Here is a 16,999-nt window from a genome sequence, read left to right as displayed (position 1 = left end):
GGCATGTGTACTTTAATAGACAATAATGAAAGCACGTAAAAAAAAATTAGAAAATTAAATTAATTATCGAACAATATGATCTTGAAAATAAAATTCTATTCTTTGATATTCTATATATTCAATTGGTCCGATTTTTTCATTACATATCTGAGGAATTAAATTTTAGTAAATACTAACTTTTTATAGATGATATGAGTTTTGATAAATAGTAGAATTAGTTTTGAGTTTTGAGCTTTTACAAAAAAAAATCAATAAAAAGATTTACTCCTTGTCCTCTTCTTCATCATGTTTCTCTTCCTTCTTTTCTTTTCCTTTATTAGCTTCCTTAATCTTATGAGCCATAATATCTTCGATGAGCATCAAACGCTTCATACGGTATTCATTTTCATTTCTCCTGTTATTTAATTTTAGTATAAAGAAGTAGATATATGCGCATTTACATTAAAATGATCCAATAATGAATTGAAACTGAAATAATTATATATTTCTAACAAAATGTATTAAATGATTCGAAGTTTGCAGATTTTATGGTTTTTGGGCAGTAATTTTTATAGTTGAGCTTCCTTGGACATTCTTCATAAGTGATTAACTCTGAAGTATTCAATTAATTTAAAATTTTTCCATCATATTCTATAGAGAATTTTAAAATGCATGTCTGTAGATTTCAAGCAAGGGATGATGTGGTACTAATGTCAACCATTATTAATTATTTTAAAGAAAATTATTATTTATCTCAATTCTTTTTCGTCTCACAAAATATTTCATTTTAAAATTATAGCTTGAATTAGAATCATAAACTGGTGGAATTCAATTCACATCGGAATGCAAGTTAAATTTATTGAAGATGGTGCCTATTACTCCAAAAAAATTCCGAAGAATCTAGATCTTATATTGGAGAGATTTGAATTATAAACTGATACTTTATAATATACAAATGAATTTGTGGAAAGCTGCGAAATGACTTGCGGATAATATATTTTTAATGAATATTTAAATTTAAATATTTATCGATAACAAAAATAATTATCATATACATATGATTTAGTTATGAATTAATTGTTCATATTATTAAGAGGAATGGATTATCATTCCGTCAAAATAAGATACAAATTAAATTTTTCTTAAACGATATTATTCAATAAGTAAATCTGTAGGTATAATATTTTCGATCCAATAATCTGAAGATATCCAACTTTTTGTTTGATAATGATAATGGAAAAAATTGAATAATGTTTATTTTTCCACAATAAGATTTTGATAATTAAATCCAATTTTATACATGCTTTTATTTGGCAAATCGAAATATTTCTTTTGACAGCCATTCAAATTCCACTTTTATGCATGAATTTTTGAGTCACATTTTATCTTTTAGAAAATGTGAATTTCAGATTTGATATCAAATTTTGAAGCGAACGATATACGTTTCAATTCGAAGCTATTGACATCATCTATTAATATTTCATTAAAAAGAATGAATGTCTTAATTTTTACTCTTACTTTTAATTTTATCTTCTTCTCAAAAATCCGGTTAAATAGATTATTTATATATTATCAAATTATATTACAATTATTAATTTTATCGAGCGTCAGATGAAAATTTTTGAAAAGATTTGTAAACTTATCAATTAATCTATTCAATTGAATATTATCAGTTTTTGACATTTCATTTTATAGAGATCACTTCATGGAAAAGATCAAGCCAAAAAAGAACATTAAAAGATTCACAAAGAAAGAGGATGAAGTTATTGATGCATTCATTCAAGAGCACTTAGAAGAGCAAGGCATAAATTTTTGTCTTACATGGCTTTTTTTCATTTTCAATGGAATTCACTCCCTCCGCGCCATAAGAGATAGGTGGAACAATTTCATCTCAAAAGATCATGCTGATTTTACAGAGGAAGAAGATAAACTCATTCAGTCTCTCTATGAATCTTTGGGGAATAAATGGTCACAAATTGCAAAGTACTTTGGAAATCGGAGTTCAACACAGATTAGAATCCGTTTTTATCATTTACAAAGAAAAGAAAAGAAAATGAAGAAAAATGATCAATATTACTGTTCAATGTTCGCTTTTTTGGATGACATTAATCTTTTTGAATAAATCATTTTCATAAACGCTAGAGAAATAATAAAAAAGAAAAATATATATAACGCATAAAAAATGCAGTTCTCAATTTTTTTTTCATATCCACCATTACTATTGTATTTGTAATAAAATACAAATACAAATACAAATACAAAAAAAACTTTTTGTTTGCTTCTAGGGGAAAAAATGATAGGATATTCTTTAAAGTTATATCGCGATAAATAGAAATTCATTTTTCCAGCAATGTTTTTATATCCATATTCATTTTTTTTGAATAAAAAATGTCGTGGGAAAATTTTTCTCTATTAATTTTGAGTTGAACGATTATTTTTATTCAAAATAAGGCAATTAATTAAACCATCAAATTCTATTAAAGCTATGTCAAAGACAGTTCATAGATTCTCACCAGATGATGATCAAATTATCCAATTAATATTCAAAACCTATTTTGAAAAAGAAGGTGAAAAGTATTGTCTTGATAAATTAGAAAAGATTTTTTCAGTTAATGGAAAACCATATCATGATAAGCGCTCAATAAAAGAGAGGAGGATGAATTTTCTAATAAGGAATGCTACTCCTTTTACGAAAGAAGAAGATAATCTTATTCTAAAATTACAAAAAAAGATAGGTAATAAATGGTCTAAAATGGTTAGATATTTTAACAACCGAAGTGCAAGACAAATTAACATCAGATTTAAACATTTAGAAAGAAAAATATTATCTAAAGGATGTTATGAAGAAAATCTAAATATTACACCAATAACACCCAATCAAAATATTCAAAATGATCAGCCTAATGAAGAGAATCTTTTTCAAATTGATGGATCAGATTGTATTGACTTCAATATGGATGAAAGTGATGAAAATCAATTTGCAAGTTTAACAGATATTTTTTAAATTTACTACTAATGTTATATTGAGGAAAATGAATTTTTTCAAATACCGATGTATGATGAGAATTCTTTCTAAAATGCTTGTGCGAATTCTTGAAAAAATAAATTCTTTTGTGCATACCGTTTTTTTTTCCATTGCATAGCAATCTCATAAATTTACACTTTTCCGACGTTTTGTCAGGGGCGCCAAGCGACCCAAAAATAATATCGTATGTCCGAGAATTTATCTTTTTAGCATGACCTTGAAAATAAAAAATTATCATTGTCGTCTTACGAAATTATAAGTAAATCATATTTTCCCATAAAACATCATGACATCTATTTTTCCGGTACCAAGCTGGTTTTCCAGACCCTCTATTTTTTACATCTTGTTTGAGTTAAATAATCAAATGTATAATCCTTGTTCAGAACTTTTAACGTTCATGAAAATTAAAATTGCAAAGGATTAAAGATATTTTTTTGTATTTTGACCGTTTCATAGCTCCCTCCAAATTGCGAAGGTTTTTAATAATTCTTTCATGAACAATTTCACATTTCACTACATTCTGGAAAAAAGTTTATTATTAATAAAAAATAATATGCTATTAATTTGAATAGGATGAATAATTTAAATATATATTTTAGTCAAGTTTGTTTTCTTCTATAATATAAGGAGCAATTGTTATCTTATTTCTAGTTATACATATAACAACATTAGATTGAGGAAGATATTGAACGCATATTGCTTCTTCGCCTGCATCAATTACAGGGAATCCAATTCTTCCGAAATATGCTTCGAAAATAAAAACTCTTCCATCGCTTGTTCCTGCAACTATGAAATCGAAGCCCCTTGGACTCTTAAAAGAAGACCAGCAGACAACATCGAAATCAACCGAGAAATGGCGGATTTGCTGGCCATTTATATTATAAGCATCAATGAAATGTTGTCGAATTCCGTCATTGATTAGATCTCCATAAACAACAACAAATCCCCAGCCACTTGTTACAATGATGTGGCGAGGAGAAATATCAATTTCGACAACTCTGTAAGTCTCATAAGTTGCCAAAGAAGTAAAGAGGAGAGCATTGTCTGATGTTCCACAAATAACTGTATGGAAATCTGTGGAAATACAAACAGATTTGATGCTGCTTCTATATGAAGGAATTGATGCAACTTCCGTCTTCAAATTATTTCTCTTGTATATATGAATTCTCGCGTCTTCACTTGCAATTGCGAGGAATCCTCCTGAAGCAGATATTGAGGAAACCAATTGCCTTGGTCTTGGCATGATTTCGCAAGCACCTGTGTTAATTAAAAACGCAATGACATCGTAATTAGAATTTCCAATTCCGCAATGTAATTTTCCGCCGAGATTAACAACTTCGCAGATATCCAAAGGAATGAAACCTTTTGCAGAATTAGGGATGAATTCGAATTGTGGTTCTGCATTATCTGTTATTAAAATATTAACTTTTGTAATCATATTTGCGGCCAAAACATCCAAAGAAATCTTTCCTCTTTCGATTTCTTCAATTGATGAAAAACTTGCTGGATAAAGAACTAAATTCTTCTGTATGAATCTTGCTAAGCAAGAAACATTTCTCTTATTTGTTACTCGCTTCAAATGAGGTTCATTAAACAGCTGAGGAGGAATTTGTCCAACTAAGTTAATCATTGATTCAATTTCATTAATTCTCATTGGCATTGTTTCACTCTTTTGTTGTTGTTCTTTCGACCAAATTGTGTCATACATTTCTTGTTTGAAAACGTTGTCACATTTCTCAGCATTTTCTCCTCTTTGTTTGTATCCCCAGACCAAATCAATCCAGTCATTCAATGTTGAGGAAACAACATCACTTTCAAGGAATTTTCTCATTTTGTAGACGAAATCCATCGCGTTCTTTGACCATGGAGGAAGAATTACATCGTTAACTCTTTGTCCATCTGTTTTTCCGAGATCGAATTGATCCAAATTCATCAGAAACTCAGGCATGCAATAGAATTCAGGAATCAATTCTCTGTAATCATTCATTTGAGTGATAACAGATTTAAATGCTCCGGAAACACTCAAGAACAATCTTGCTGCGTTATCAAATCTTCCACTTTGTATTTCGATGTGTAATGTTGTGAAAGGTTCCATTCTCATCAAATACAAATATAAAGAAAGAGGAGATGTGTAATATGACGAATACAAGAACGGACTAATTCCAAATTGAAGCAAATCCTTGACACGACTCTTTAAATCATTAAGTCTGTCTTTGCCAATTGCTCCAATTGGTTTCTTCAAATCTCTGTAATATTTGGAATCAGAAATATCAATTTTTTCTGATGTATAATCTTTGATAACCCATGGTAAGAAAGGATATTGTGAGCTATCATTATAAGAACGACCACTGTAAATATTAAGTAACATCAAATACTCGAAATTGGAAATTTCTCCATTCGCCCATTTTTCACTGAAATCGAAGCCTTTGAAGAACTCCATGAAATTGTCAGTGGATTGTACTTTGTTTCCTAATGATGGATAGTGCCTCTTCAGTTCTTTAAGAATTACAAGACCTGTGAAATTTGTGAAGTTTACAAAAAACGTTTGTCCGTTGTAAGTGAAAATTTCAATGGCCGTTGGTCTGTGAATTTTTCTTCTCAAAAGGATTTTCTCGATATCAGATATTTTGATTAATATTGATGATTTGTTTTCGATTCTAATTCTCAACAAATCTTCAAGTAACTCGAAATTACCTGTTTTATCTCCTTTTACAGTAACTAATTCGCATTCTGTGCTAAATATTACGTAGAACTGCGAATTGTTCTCTTTATGTTCTGTTTTTTCGTATTCAACAATATCTAATGGATGTAAAATTCTGACTTTTGGTTTCTGTTTTGGTAGATTTTCGAAAACAGCACCCGAATCTCTTAATTCGCTTGCAATCTTGTGCAAATCGAAGTGTTTGTTCCTTTTTAGAACAACTTGTGTATTGTTTGTGCACAAAATAAAGCTTTGTTTGTAATGTTTTACAACGTTTGACTTCGATTTCGTGTCCCAAGGTGCATTTTCTATTGTCATGTGTGACCATTTTATTCTCCATTCTTTTGCACCATTTTCCATTTCTTCTTTGATTGCTTCTTGTGTCTCCATCAATGAGTTACTTGAAAAATCTTCCAAATCTTGTGGTTTCATCTTAAATATTTCTAATCCTTTCTTGTAACTTTCTGCGGCATTCATTCTTAATGCGTCTAAAAGTCTCGCTGTGTTGTCACAGACTTCGTGATAGAATAAAGAATTCTTTATTTCTATGCAACAAAGTCTTCCGAAAGCGAAATCTTTGTATATGGAATTTGCATCTTTAAATGTTTCAACAAATTCTTTTTGTGGATGATTAGTTCTCATTAAAAATCCGCAAACTAAGAAACAGAAATCCATGAAATTCATAAGCTTGGTTTGCATCTGTATCCTAAGTAATTTGCTTGCAATTGAATGATCAATCCAATCACAATCAATTGAGATTCTCAATCCAATTGAAAATTGTAAACTTAGTACTTTTGTGTCATAAACAATTTTCTCGATATCAACTTCTTGATCTTCTTTCTTGATATCTTTATTGTAGAGCCATAAGTCGTTTTCTGTGAAGTAATCCCATCCAGAAACAGTGGAAACATCTCTCATTTGTGGCAAAATTTGAGTAACCTTTGGAACTTCGATTCCTTCTTTCTTTAAAAGTTCAATTAAAACAGGATTATGTGTCTGGCTGTCTCTAAAGAATAAGAAAGTACTAACCATCATATACAACATCTCTAAATCATTTTGTTTCAGTTTCACTCTTCCAAAAAGTGACAAACTCAAAATTGTTTCCAAGAAAATTGCTTTAATATCTTCATTTTGTTTCTGGAATGCTCTGCAGACGTGTTCAATGACTGTATATATTGTCAGCCATTGTGATGGAGTACAAAGAGCGAGGAACTCGAATATCATTTTCATAAGTATTTCATTTGTATTTATTGCAGCAACAACAGCCCAAACACACCAATTTTTAGGAATTGCGAAATCAGGATCAGGTTCTAATCTTTCCAACAACATTCTCATGTTTTCTTCTGCACCAACTCTATTCGCGATATAGCAGCAGAGATTGAAAAGTTCTGGAGCACTCGGCTGAGTAATAATAGAAATCTTCATTAGCATTCCTTGTGTTAAATATCCTTTCTTCAAGTTATGGAAAATTAGTTCTAAATGTTCTGTCAATGAACAACTTGTTATTAAGTTGTTTTTGTGGATTTGCATGATCATATCCAAAGTTGCAGTTGAAACAAATTCATCTGAACTCAATAACAAAGAATGCAAACCGCAGAAACTTGCAGGAGTGTCAAAGAATTCCTTAGCAGTTGATGACAAAGTTGCAAATTTGTTCAATAAAAGTAATAAATCATAAACTTGGTTTGGATCTATACAACTCATGCATTGACTTAATAAAAGCTTAAAGTCATTAATAGTTAATGAACCCATGTAGTTTTCTGAAATAATGTTCATTATATTGTGTCTTATTGATGTAATGATTTTTCTGTCACTTTTTCTTTCCATATCTCCTCTTATTTGATGAGTTTCTAATGGTAAATACCAACAGTAGATTCTCATGTAATTCAACAAAGTAGAACATGAAAGGAAATGAATAATCGTTGGTCCAGCAATGGGGAATAATGTGGATTTCCAATGTGAAGTGATCTTTAAAAAGTGACAAGGATCACCTGACATCCACAACTCGAAATTCAAAAGGAATGATTCCAAAATATCTATTCTCAAATCTTCATATGATAATTCTAAAAATACGTTATAAAATTGAGAATAAGTTTCGAAATTAAATCCTGAATATTTTGATGACAAAAGTAAATGAGAAATTACTTGGAAACCATCATTATAATGGAAGGCAATCTCTTGCTCAGAATTTGAAGTAATTATACTCTTAACTAAATTCAAAACCATTGGTAATCTGTCACTGACAAAACCGTTATTATCTTTGATGTCAAGTTGAGCGAAAAGTGGCAACAAAACATCCAATTTGCAGATTCTTATGATTGTTTCTGCGAAATTGAGTTGAGAAACAGTTTTTGCTGTCTGTGAGCATAATTCTAAAATATCAGTAGAATTCTTGTAAAAAATATTCGTAATTTCCGTTGAATAATTGTTTCTTGGACCAAGTTGATAAATGGATTTGATCTGGCTTAAGCTCAATGTGTTAAACAAGCCATGTGCGCCAATATCTCCGCATTTGGATTGAGATCCGCCGATTTTTAGAACAAAATTCTTAATTGAAGGGAAATTAATCGTCGCATCAACGACTTTTTCAATGTTTCCATCGAAGAAAATTTCAATTTGGTTTTGTTTATATGTCAAAGCCAAGAAGAACCATTTCTTTAGCGGTAAATTATCTAATATCACGTTACCATCGTAAACTAAAGTGTTTTGCTTCACAACAATTGCAAACAAAGAATTTTTCTCTTCTAAAATTTCAAATAATCTTGTAATAGAAGGAATATCCAAATAAATCCATGTAGTGAAAGTAAATCCATCATTTGGATTGAAGTTTCCATATGTTCTGAATTCAATTGCAAACATCGGTTCTAAAGGTAATTTTTCTTCAGGAATTTCTAAGTTTGATTTGAGAAAATCTGACAAAACCGCCAAATATTTATCGTAATATTTAGAGAGAACTCCATTTTCTGCACAGAACAATGAGATGAACTTATTGACAATGATTGGAGATGATATCACACAACCGATTTTATATAAAAGTGACAAAATTTTATCGACCAATTTTTCATCCAAAGATTTTCCATTTCTTTCATCCAACAACTTTTCTGTTAGATACAAATTGATGTCAGCACGATGTGCAGCGACACAATTCAAGTCGGAATAGTTTAACAACGAAGAAATGTAGTCAAGGACGTCATCCGTAAACAAAGGATAAAAAATATTGACAAGCATTTTGAAAATCAAAGGATATTTGACAATGTTTTGTTCTTGATCTTTTTGGTCGAATATCAATTTCTGTAATTTTTCAAAAAGAACAGTATCCAATGTAGATTTCTCCAGCATGTGCTGATAAATTAACATAAGTTCATCTGATGGTTCACTGACCATTGATATTTCTACAACATATCGATTTACGTCATCAATCGAAATCATTTTTTCATTTTTTGACAATCCTAAAATGAAATATTGCAAAACAACATCAACGAAAGCAGAAAGGTTCTTAAGAATGGCTTGGTCTTGAATAACAAATTCTATGAAATCTTTAACAATACTGTAACTGAAATTGTCAGGAAATTCTTGACACTTTTTGGAAAAAAACGTTCTCAAACTTGTAATGAATTCAATTGAAGTTTGTTTTGAAACATAATGTTTGACGATCTGGAAGACATTGTCTCTTGTTGATTTATGGTTCAATAAGTTGACAAAGAACGTGGAAAACTCGGAATAAGCGAAAGCAAACCTAATCATCAATGTTTCTTTGAATAATTCATTGATAAAGCGAAGAAAAGCAATTTTTGGAAGATCTGATTTGAGTTTGAATATTGTATTAGAAATTGTTGCGAAATACAAGAAGAGTTTTTTGTCTTTTGACATGAGAATTCGGATTTGTTTGATTTCTAAAATAAATCTTTCGAATAATTCAGTCAAAATCGGGATATTCTCAAGAAAAGAGTTCAGAACTGTTTGGAAAGCTGATGAATCTGTGTTTAATAACAGTCTGACAAGAAATGTCCTGCAAAGAGAGATATTTTCATATCCAGGTTTCGGATCTAACGCGTTGTAGTCGGAGGAGAAGACAAACGACTTGAAAATAAAGAATAGTGGGTCGGGGAATTGCTCTGAGTGGTCGTAAACGATTAATAAATATCTTATGAAAATAAAAATTAAATCCCAAACGCGAACATTATCAGAATTCTTCGAAATCAATGCAATTAAGTTACCGACAACAGCTGTGTAGTAGTCTTGTTCGCTCCCTGTGATTTTTTCTAAGATAGGAATATAATTTGACATGTAAGGGGGGCTAAGTCGACTTTTATCGGCAGATGGGAACTCAAATACGGGTTTGTTCCAATCTAACTCGTTTGGAATAGAAAATTCTCCTGTCTCATATGGTATTTGAATTTCAGATTTTGTTGGAACAGGAACGTATGGATCATTATCGCAAATCTTGGCCCAGAACAGAAGAGCAAGACTGGATATGAAGTTTATCGATATTTTTCTCTCAAGATACTGTACAATGTCGCCGAAGAATGATAAAACAACAAAATCGAGTTGAGATAAATATGGATAAACTGTCTCGTAAATCTCCGATATGATAGATGGATCGAAATCTTTCGAGAATTTCTGTAATAAAATAGTGATTAAAGTAGTAAATTTAATAGCCTCGGGAGGAAATTCGTTTTCAACAATTCCAATCGAAGATTTGAGGATATCTGGTAGTAACTTTAAAGCGTATCCTGGTAATGAAGAATATTCTAGGAAAATATCCGAAATTAAAGAATATAAATCATCGAATTCTTTCGCAGGAATGTTAGGTTCGGTTAAAAGCTTAATATAAACGAAAAATGTATTTAAATATATTGCTGTATAATCGCTTGAATAGTTAAAATAGAAAATCGGGATTAATTGCTTGAAATTTTCGAATTTTTTCTCAACTTTGCAATGAATTATCCATGTCATTAAATAATGCACTAGGTAAGATGAATGATATGATCGTATTCTTTCTGTTACGGTTGGTTGAGATAGAATATTTTGAATTAATTCTTGAGGAGGCGAAAATTCGATATTGAGATCATAGTATGGGATATGAAATTTAATACCCTGCTCGATTTGTGCCTTGATTTGACGTATTGTGGCTGGCGGAATTGGAGATAGCGGGTAATCATTAATTTCATTGATATATCCAGCATCTTCGGAGAAGGATTGATATTTTGTCGTTGGGCAACGCTCAATAATCTCCAAAAATGTCTTATTCTGGACAGTATCAATATCTAAAATCATCAATCAATAAAATTTGCTTGGCAAAATCCTGACAAATCCACAAATTTTACCTCCATCATTGTTAAATTAGTAAGCAATTTATATGAGCCTCTTATTTATTAAAGAAAAAATGGTGGGAGCTTGAATCAATATTGAGGTTTATCTTTATCTAAAGGCTAAAGTCATAAATCGATAATTTTGAATAAGACAAAGTGACTTACAAGGCGTGTATATCTGCACACTTTGAGAATAAACATATCAAATTAATTTCTTAATGATAGGAGTTCAAATATTTGTTCCAAAAATTCGGACGTGTAAATTATAGAAATAGTTTGAAAATTTGATAATATAGCGGAAATGTTTTTAATTGAGCTTTATTAATTTAAAAATCATTGTACAATGGTTAAAATGTGTGTATTTTCATTTTCAAAATGCCACTTTTAATTGAATTTTATCTGCCGTGGTTCATAAAAGAATTTACAAACAGCATGATAATAAGTGTATCAAAAAAATCGAGAAAAATTGTGAGAAATTTGAATAATTTTTTTTATACGAAGTGATGAAATCTGCAGAACATGTATATTCTTTTAAAGCTCGGCAGTTCATCAAGCAAAGGTTTGCACCTATTATAGTTGGTTTTGTAGACACAAATGCCGAAAAAGCATTTGCTCCGACTGGAGTTTCATTCTCTGACTTTTTTGCAGGACTCTGTACTGCCTATCAAGAACCAATTCGTTACTATGATGTGACAACATTTGTTGATGCCCAAGAATCTACATTTTTCGAGTCAATTAAAAATGACACGACAAAATACGGACAATTGTTTATTCCGCCGCAATTTGAAAAGGAAGCTAGTGTCGATACGAATAATGTCAAACTCGAATGTCCCGTTCCAAAGAAACTTTTATTTGGATCTGAGGATACAAGATTTACGCCTTGGTACAAGAATTTCATTCATCATCTTTGCGAAAGCATTAAAATCAAGAAATACGAATTTTGTGATATCCCTTTTTGCTTATTATACGTTTCTACAGCACAATCTCCTAATATCGATAATAAATCAGTCAGAAAAATGATCCCAATACCTTCTTGGATGGCACCATTTATCTCAGATATCCCAGTTGGACGGATTATCATTTACGATCCTATTGTCACTCCAAATCCTCCAAAAATCAACAAATCAGACCAAAGTTTCGTGTTTCCACTCCCAGTGAAATCAAAACCAGATGAAACACAGTCAAAATCAGATTTTTACAAAAAATATTTTTCACATGATCCAAATATTGTTAATGCTTTAACGAAATCGCAGATCATTGGTAATAATGAGATTGCAAAAACACTAGAAATAATCTCAGTTGTCTACCGTGGAGAAATATCTCCTTTAATTCAGAGACAAATCAACGATTTGAAAGAGAAAATCGAGAAAACAAAGAAGGTTTCGAACAGACTTCGTGGAATTTTCAAGAAAAAGTCAGATACCGAAAAACAAGGCGAATTACCAGAAACGAAGACAAATCAATTACGTTTGGCAGCACTTTACATGATTACAGGTCAATATCCTGAAGCAGAAAAGCTTTTTAAGCACATTTCGCAGCATAATCCTTTATTAAAGTTGCAAATTTCAGCAAAATTCTGGCATAATCTTGCATGTTTTGCGCAGAACAACTTTAATTTCAGTAATTCTAGGGAATTATGTGAAGAAGTGTTTAAATCAAATGATATTCGTTTTATTTTGTATACATTTATTGTTTTATCAGAGATTTACCATGCTGAAAACAACAATGACTCATCCATTAACGTCATGAATATCGCTATTGCTCAAATCAAGCAGAATTGGGAAGGTTTAGAACAGACAATTAATTTAATTTTGGCATTGTTCTATGAAAGGCTTTCCGGACTCCAAGAAAACGAAAAGAGAATATTGTACTCGCTTGCACAAGCCGCAGAAATGTACATGCAGGCCTTACAACATGGACATTGCTTAAGATGCACAATTTGGCTCATTAATTGTCTTCCTCATGACTCTTGGCCGTATCTTTACCAAAGGGCATTGCTTAATAAAGCGATTTCTCTTAATTTTCTGAACGAAGTCATCCGAGCAATTTTAGATTGCAAAGAACTCCTTGAAATGGACGGTCTCCAGGAAGCTCTCCAAGAGCGAACAATCAGTCAGTTCTGGACACCTTTCAATAACCCTAGTTTCGACCCATCAAAATTCGAAATTACTTTTTCACCGTTAGTTGGCGTGAAAAAGGTCGTAATTATCACCCCATCTGATCCAGAATATTGGGGATTCCTTCGTGACGACTTCCAGAATATACTTGACGCCTTCGTGAAAATAAAAGAAGAATGGGAAAAATTGTATGGAAAAACTTTGACGATAGAGAGTTGGATGTCGAACAAAACAGAGACGAAAGAAGAGATATATGAAGTATCAACAGGATGCAACATCAAAGTTCTCATCCAACTTTCAAATAAATACGTTTTCGGTGTGAATTTGACAAAAGCAGAATTAGTTGCAGAATTCACTCCAGAAAACAAAGAAGAAAACTGTGATGATTCATACAAGACCAACCCTGCATTTCGTGTTGATATTCCAAGCAGAAAAGCAGCTTTAGATGGTGTTTCGAAAGTTCTTCCTTTGGATTTCGTTTGCAAGAAAACAGGAGTTTTCAAAATCAACAAATTCCAAATGCAAAGTTGGGGATGTGTTGAAACAAGTGTTACTTTCGAACCAGCTATTATCAAAGCTTCTGATTCATTCCCTTTAATCACAATGTCAATAGAAAATCTTCCAAATGAATTAGTTCAAGGAATTTGTGTCAGATTTTCTGTCAAAATTGTGAACAATGGAACGAAAACGGTTAGCGGTTTGACACTTGGCTTTGACCATCCAAATTCCATTGCGTATGAAGGAAATGTTGATTATCATTTCGGAATTGCTTCTGTTAACTTGGAAGAGAAAATTGAACCAGGAAAATCAATTTGTATTCCAATGATTTTCAGAGCAGCGAAAGTCAACATCAACAGAGTTCATTTTTACTTGTCACACTCGCAAACCATTGTTTCTTTGACAGCTTTATCTGTTAAAGTTAATTCTTCTGTATCTATATACTCAAGAATCATTCCTTTCGCTCATGACACTTCAAAGTTTGCTTTGAAAGTAAAATTCGATCCAAAAGTTGACGGATTGACAATTGTCGGAGTTTTCGACAAAACAGGAAAACTTCTTAAGACATTACATCCTAATCCTGCCAGCCTTGTTCAAAAGGAATCGAGCGCAACGATAGTTTACTACGCTGACCAACACAACGAAGAATTTGTTTTAGAACCATGGAGATTGTTTATGTTGGAACAAAATTCTTACGCGATGTTGTTCAAAGTTGAAGGTAATGAACTACTCGCACAACAGAATATGAGAATACATCCTGATAATAGTCAAATGGTTCGAATTTCTGCACCAACATTCGTGAAATTCACTCCCGGTGTTTCTGTGAATGTTTCACTCAAAATTGAGTCAGAAAATCCTGTTTTTGTTCAACCAAAAGACATTGAATTACTCAATGATGAAAAGAACCAGATAACTCCTATAATGCCTGCAAGATGGACTGGTGTTACAAGGAAATGTTTGAATGCTGAAAATCAATTTTCTGCAAACTTCACATTTAATGTCTATTTGCCTGGAATTTACTCAATAACTGGGTTTATGACAAGCGAAAACAAAGAATTCGCGATGATCAAGGATTTGTCTATCCTCCATTTGATTAGAGTATCTGAAAACGAAACAAAATGAGTATATTTTTCTTTCTTTTTATTTTGTATATTTTTGTAAAGCATCAAAATTATGTTCGGATTTAATTTGCGAATAAGTAAAAATTATAGATCAAGTAAATTTTCCTTCTCCATAAATCATGATTTTATGGGTAATAAAATTTATCAAACTAATAATGTCGGCAAAAAAGTGGGAAAATTATAAATCAGAATTTGAGTACTTAGAAACTTTTTGTCAGATAATAGACTAGTAATTATATTCTTCACGTCTGTCTCTCGGAAATTGAGTGAAATGAATGGTTTACAAACGAAGAATATGATTTCAATTCTATAATCTGACAAAAAAAATGTCCTTCCAAATTTTATGACAACGTGTGTTTTAGTGTCCGAAAAAAATTTTGATTTTCCTCTCAAACGATTGTTGTTTAAAAAGGGCTCGATTTTTTGTCAGTCATATGTTGAAATGAGAGATTGTATTGTCAAAAGTTTGAAATGTATTTAAATATATAGATAGTTTAATCAAATTATAAGATGGTTATATATATTAGGCAAAATCGCAACCGAATTTTTAAATCTAGATTTTGATGATAAATTGTGATTTTTAGCTTAAATCGCGATTTTTTAAAAATCGCGAACAGAATTTTTTCGCGATTTATTAATAAATCGCGATTTGAACGATAAATTTCGATTTTTTAAAAATCGCGATTCGGGAAAAAATTGCGACTTTTTTGAAAAATCGCGAACTTTCAAAAAATCACGTCCTTAATTTTGGTCTTTTTCGGAGTGATAAGTCGTCCTTTAAGTAATATTTTTTTTTCGAATTGCTAATTGAAAAATTAAATTCGAGAAAAGAGATTACAATAGTATTGTATGGACTATAATACATTAAAACCAAAAATAATTGTTATATAATTTAAATGAAGAAGTAATTTAAAACGATTTTATTTATGATCAAATTTTTAATATTTTTTTTTGGATCAATCCATTTTAATAGAATTTATATACTATTCATCTATTAGTAAACACTACCGTATATTATTTTTTTAAGCTATCTTATTTTTTTAAGTTTTATTCAAATCTTTGGTCGCAAGAAGAATTGCATGATAAATAAAAACATTTAATCAAAGTCAATTTTATTTTTCATATTCAAATGGACTGAGTGTTAACATTTAACATTTTTTGCTAATTGTCGTCAAAAATTAGGCGTAAAGCAAAAATTGATATTTCATATGGTTTTATGATAGATAAGCATTATATTCCCACTCATTATATTCGTAAATTTTGAGGTTTATCCTTCGCTTTTAAGATCATTGAATTTGATTTTTATATAAAATAGTTATATATTTAGAAAATAATATGAGTTTATGTGATATTATTTTTCAGAAGATTTCATTCTATATGCCTATGAAAAGTACTCTCAAAACTAACTTTTTCCTAATTATAATTAAATCTAGAATATTGTATTATGCTTAGTATTATTTCATTTTTCTCATTCAATTTAGAATTTACAAATGTCAAAAAATTGAGAGTTGTCACTTTTGATGAATTTCTGTTTATTATATTCGAATGGATGTTAGTTTTTATGATATTTCTATTATACTATATATGTCAAATCATTGTATAATATATATATAAGATAAATAGCCCGAATTTTTTTTTATAAAAAAAGTGTTTTTTCAAATTTAATAATAAATATTGGGGAGAAGCTTCCTAAACTTTTTAATCCCATAAATATGGTCATTATCTGGAATAAAGAGTTAAGCGTCATATGTCACTTTTTGTACTAAGGAAACATCGACTTTATGCGTTATGACTTTTCGATGAGGAAACAAGTGTTCACGTATTATAAACTTCCTTATTCCAATAAACCGACCCTAAACATAATTAATTCTAAGCATGATAATGGTCTCTTTTCTATGATAACCAAATCAATTTGGTTATCATAGTAAAGCACCAAAAACTGGAATAGGAATAACCGCACTTAAACAGGAATAGGCAGTGTGGAAACTAGAGAAGACTCAACTGATTTTTTAAGCAACTCTTCTTGCCGATTCAAATCTGCTTTGCTAATCATTGTATATTACTATATTCTGATTAGGATACTTTAACGCTTGATGTATGCACATCATTCTTTTAGCTGATTTCTAAAATACAATCTTCTATTAACTTTGAAATTTCTTCAAAAGTTATAGTAATTCCATAGTTCATTCGTAAAATGTTATTAAATAGCTCTGACTATTCCTTTGCACGCAAAATGAGGTAGTATT

At 30.7% G+C, this 16,999-nt stretch overlaps 3 protein-coding genes across 3 annotated transcripts, besides 2 other annotated features; 1 reads left to right on the top strand and 2 right to left on the bottom strand.

The window, feature by feature from the left end:
* Nucleotides 1-261: 261 nt before the first annotated feature.
* Nucleotides 262-372, bottom strand: TVAGG3_0810300 (radial spoke protein 3 family; the record flags this gene model as incomplete). Its single annotated transcript, XM_001318290.1, has 1 exon — nucleotides 262-372. The coding sequence occupies one exon, from the start codon at nucleotides 370-372 to the stop codon at nucleotides 262-264; it is 111 nt and encodes a 36-aa protein (XP_001318325.1).
* A 2,975-nt stretch (nucleotides 373-3,347) lies between these two features.
* On the bottom strand, nucleotides 3,348-10,982 carry TVAGG3_0810290 (beige/BEACH-related family; the record flags this gene model as incomplete). Its single annotated transcript, XM_001318289.1, has 1 exon — nucleotides 3,600-10,982. The coding sequence occupies one exon, from the start codon at nucleotides 10,980-10,982 to the stop codon at nucleotides 3,600-3,602; it is 7,383 nt and encodes a 2,460-aa protein (XP_001318324.1).
* A 538-nt stretch (nucleotides 10,983-11,520) lies between these two features.
* TVAGG3_0810280 (transport protein TRAPP family) lies at nucleotides 11,521-14,866 on the top strand (the record flags this gene model as incomplete). Its single annotated transcript, XM_001318288.1, has 1 exon — nucleotides 11,521-14,754. One exon carries the CDS (start codon nucleotides 11,521-11,523, stop codon nucleotides 14,752-14,754), a length of 3,234 nt encoding a protein of 1,077 aa, XP_001318323.1.
* A 1,388-nt stretch (nucleotides 14,867-16,254) lies between these two features.
* Nucleotides 16,255-16,291: a mobile genetic element.
* A 138-nt stretch (nucleotides 16,292-16,429) lies between these two features.
* Nucleotides 16,430-16,999: part of a mobile genetic element that runs on past the window's edge.

Source organism: Trichomonas vaginalis, chromosome VI (genome assembly GCF_026262505.1).
Source record: "Trichomonas vaginalis G3 chromosome VI, whole genome shotgun sequence".
Classification (NCBI taxonomy): domain Eukaryota; phylum Parabasalia; order Trichomonadida; family Trichomonadidae; genus Trichomonas; species Trichomonas vaginalis.
Note: the sequence above shows the minus strand (reverse complement) of the source record. Positions and strands in the feature narration are given on the sequence as shown.